Source organism: Notothenia coriiceps, unplaced genomic scaffold, assembly GCF_000735185.1.
Source record: "Notothenia coriiceps isolate Sejong01 unplaced genomic scaffold, NC01 NC01_scaffold00016662, whole genome shotgun sequence".
NCBI lineage: Eukaryota > Metazoa > Chordata > Actinopteri > Perciformes > Nototheniidae > Notothenia > Notothenia coriiceps.
The window spans coordinates 1,974-6,362 of NW_011349363.1; the positions used below are offsets into that span (position 1 = coordinate 1,974).

The 4,389-nt window shown below is 41.6% G+C and overlaps 1 protein-coding gene across 1 annotated transcript; it reads right to left on the bottom strand.

The window, feature by feature from the left end:
- Positions 1–1,326: 1,326 nt before the first annotated feature.
- pbdc1 (polysaccharide biosynthesis domain containing 1) lies at positions 1,327–2,464 on the bottom strand (the record flags this gene model as incomplete). Its single annotated transcript, XM_010776008.1, has 4 exons — positions 1,327–1,677; positions 1,763–1,874; positions 2,000–2,140; positions 2,405–2,464. Coding segments are annotated over 4 exons (411 nt in total), but the record flags the coding sequence as incomplete, so codon positions are not given.
- Between the last annotated feature and the right edge of the window lie 1,925 nt (positions 2,465–4,389).

Below are 4,389 nucleotides of genomic sequence, written 5' to 3' on the forward strand. Positions count from 1 at the left end.
AAGTGGCGTAAATGAAGTATATCTTGCGGCGTCTCGTCCTGATTTTTTTTTTACGAACGGACACGACGAGCGAGGTTAAAGAAAATAATCTGAATTTCCCGAGTCCCTTTTTGCGCACACACTAGCATGTTTATTAGCGTGTAAACACCATGGTCACGCCTTCACCCCCCCTCTGGCAGGCCGGGTGTAGTTTCCATCATCTTGTTTACACTCTGCGCTGCCCCCCCCCCTTTTTTTTTCTTTTTAAAGTCTTTTTGGTGTGTGTGAGTGTGTGTGTGTGTGTCATGGTGCTGCGACCCCCTCCCCCAGATGGACAAAGTAATAAAGATGGAGGGGCTCCTTTTGAAGGACGTTTAGTTTTAAATGTGTGCAGCGTGGGAACCGTGTAAAAAATCTGTTAGCAAAACGTGTGTTACTCTCTACGATTTCGCTGCTAACCGTTACCGTGACAACTAGCTCATTTCTAACCATGTCCGCACTCATGGATGTTTATTGAGTTTCTAATTCTTTGGTTTGTGTCCTGATGTGAATGTGTTGGGTCCATAGAGTGAATAGAGTTGTTTGGATGTCTGCTACATATAGTGTAAGCATTGTGACTGCAAATAAACCTCATTGATTTTTACCTCTCTCTCTGTTTGTTCAAGAAACTAAAAATATTAGGAGTGTTGTATTTCTGTTATGGCCCCTGAAGGCAGCATCTCCCTCGTCCAATAAGATTCCTCTGTGTGATGTGATTTTAGATTGTTAGAAAATAATCTAAATGTTTAGGATTCTTACACGTTTAGTTCAGCAAGATAATCTCCACACCACAGCAGGGTCACATGACTTCACGTCACCACCGCTAAGCTAAAGGTGGCTAATGTTGGGCTATAAAGGAACTACAGCACGGTCACATGACTTCACGTCACCACCGCTAAGCTAAAGGTGGCTAATGTTGGGCTATAGAGGAACTACAGCACGGTCACATGACTTCACGTCACCACCGCTAAGCTAAAGGAGGCTAATGTTGGGCTATAAAGGAACTACAGCACGGTCACATGACTTCACGTCACCACCGCTAAGCTAAAGGTGGCTAATGTTGGGCTATAAAGGAACTACAGCACGGTCACATGACTTCACGTCTCCACCCCTAAGCTAAAGGAGGCTAAAAAGGAACTACAGCCCGGTCACATGACTTCACGTCACCCCCGCTAAGCTAAAGGTGGCTAATGTTGGGCTATAAAGGAACTACAGCATGGTCACATGACTGAAATACTGTGACTTTTTTTAAAGCATCTTAACTAAATCCAGATTTTCATCATGTAATAAACAGTCTGAAACGTTCAGTAAAATTCTTCTGACTTTTTATTTGTGGTTACAGGCAAGCAAAATTAAAATTAAAACTTTACAGTAAATACAAAACGTGTCCAAACATCACGAGGCTGTTTCAACAGACCTGGTTTCGATGAGGATTTAACAACGGAAAACGGATCTCGTCTAATAAAAGTATAACTTAAATCTGCAGCTCGGGACACAGCGACCCTTTCAGTTTGTTTCCTGGAGGGACGTCTTTGTGAAAAAGGATTTATTCTGGTGTTTTCTACGATTCGCTCTTTGAAGATTTGGACGTGAACACGACGTCGTTGCAGCCTTCTTTGTTTCGGGCGATTTCAATGGCGAAGAACTGAACCCTGGTGGCTGCAGACAGGAACATACGAAAGGTTAAACAATGAAATGGAAGCTTGTGTTTCATGCATTTCCCATTATGGATGAAGCAACGTACCAAATATAGTGTTGTCCTCGGTGTAATCTCTCTCACAGTCGAGTCGCAGCAGAGTGCCGTAGTTAAAGTCTTCTATAAGGCCTTGAAACTGGTTACAGAACGGACGCCACACCTGCACAGATAGATTACTGTCAATCACACATCCATGAGTAAGTCAGAGTAAGTTATCTGTATAATAAGATCTAATTCTAGCATGTCGAAACAAATACACATTAACCTTCCCGCAGGCTCACTGACCTCCTTCATCTCCTCAGACTTCAGGTCGTCAGGGTTCAGTTTCTTTATGTCCAGGTCTTTGAACGTCTCTCTGAAGATCTTGTAGATATCGTCGTCGATCTTCGTCAGTTTCAAGAACTTCGGATCCACGGAGGAAATCAGCTGAAGAGAGAAGAAGAGATTCAGATCATCCTTTAAAAATAACTGTTATTACATATATCAGTATGTAGTGTCTCTCATTTAAAGAGTCCTCTCCTGCTGATGTTCAGGTGTATATCAGTATGTAATGTCTCATTTAAAGAGTCCTCTCCTGCTGATGTTCAGGTGTATATCAGTATGTAGTGTCTCTACTTTAAAGAGTCCTCTCCTGCTGATGTTCAGGTGTATATCAGTATGTAGTGTCTCTACTTTAAAGAGTCCTCTCACGTTGAAGTAAACCTCTGCGTGGTTGTAGGCCTTCATCGCCCACAGGACCTCCAGTTGAGGCTGAAAGAAGAAAACAAAAGGTGTTTTTAAGTTCATTTATTTTAAAAAGTGTGAAATAAAGAGCACATCTGTCTCAAAGTGGGTCAACAAAATGATGTTTGTGTTTTAATGTACAAACTGCTTTCTGGTTTTCAGATATGAATACTTTTGTCTCATTTTAGAGTAAATTAAATATATATTTGGGTTTTTTGGAGAAAGAAACATACATTATCATTAATATCCAGATGTGCTTTAATTAAAGATTATTTTAACAGTATGTTCAAATTAAACATGACTTCTACTTCCAATATTTGACTCCTTAAGATAAGATATACTTTGTTATCACATGGCTTAGTTGAATACTCGATTCTGATTGGTCAATTCAGAACACGTGACACGTTGTTAAGGAGGCAGAAAGAAGTCCGGTCGATTTAACTGTTTCCCGTTGTCTCCCGTCTGAGAGCAACATGGAGGATTTTTATATATTTGGAGAGCACAGGATGAATGCTTAGTGGCTGATGAGTCCCCAGCGAAGAAAAGAAAAAGACAAGAGGGACAAGAAAACAGCGGAGAAGTAAGAGAGACGGACCACATTATGAGCTATGGAACTATTGAAAGACTAGCTGGTCAGCTACAGGGCAGAAACTCTCCTTTTTACTCAGCGGTCCAGACATAGAAATCAAACGGCGACACATATTCAGTGTGCAGTTCCTTTGGCATCAGGGCAGGGATATCTAGATACTTCCAAGGTTTGACTTCATGACTTGTGCTGCTTTAAACGATGTTTTCAAATCTAATCAAAACGCTATCGAAGCAGTTCCTGCCGTTGATACGTAGTTCAAACAGTAACAACGGACTATTTCTCTTAGCGGATGCATGTCAATTTAAATCAATAAAAGCATTTTAATTAATATTGGGAGTCATGTCGTTACTTTGTTGAGAATGTGGTCGTGTGATGAGCAGCGAGGCGGTCGTTATGGAGAACGCCTGTCGGGTGTTCTTTCCCCCGATGACCGCCTCGCTGCACATCACCCCTTACCTAATCAGCAGCATGTAAAACAAGTATTGCTCATAATTAGAAACAATAAAAAGAATATAAAATTATTCAATATAAACATCTAAAAAATGTAAACTATCCGACAAATACATCTTAAATTACAGCTTACACAAAATACAAGTGGGATATTATTTACATTTACGCAGCGTCCACACGGCTTGCCGATGGGCGTGTCTGAAACTCGACCAACAACCAATCACATGAATCTCCCGCCCCCGACACACAAGCACGCGGTTTGATTGGCTAGAGCTTGTACTTTCATATGATTTGACCTGGCTGACGCTCCCGTCGAAGCTTCAAAAGTTGAACATTGCTCAACTTTTGAAGCAACGCAACGCGAACACTCCCACAATGCAGTTCGGCAAAGCGTGACGTCACCCCATTCAAAGTGAATGGGCAGAAGCGTTGAAGCTTCAACGCACGCCGCCGTGTGGACGGGCCATTAGCGAGCAAGAATGACATACTAAACTAGAGAATGCAATTCCTGAAGAAATTGCTAGTGGGAATGCTTCATGCTGAAAAGCTGACTCTAAACTGCTATGCTGAAATGTAATGTGTAAGAAGAAAGTAAAGAATTGAGATTGAAATGATACATGAACACTGGGGGCTTGAATGTGTGATGAGAGAAGAAAAGAAAAGAAAAAGGCTTGGAAAAGCAGCAGAATATTTGAACTGCAAACTTCTGAACTAACTTGATGGCGAATGATCTGTCGCCATGCCAACGGCATTTGATGACATCCCATAATACGCTTAGATGCGTTGATGGCTGCATCGTTACCAAAACTGTGAAATTTTGGGGCGTTTGGAGCATTTTCACTGAAGTTATGAGAAAACCGTGTTTCAAGGCGAGCATTGTGTTGCCATGGCAACGGCATTTGAAGAAATCTCA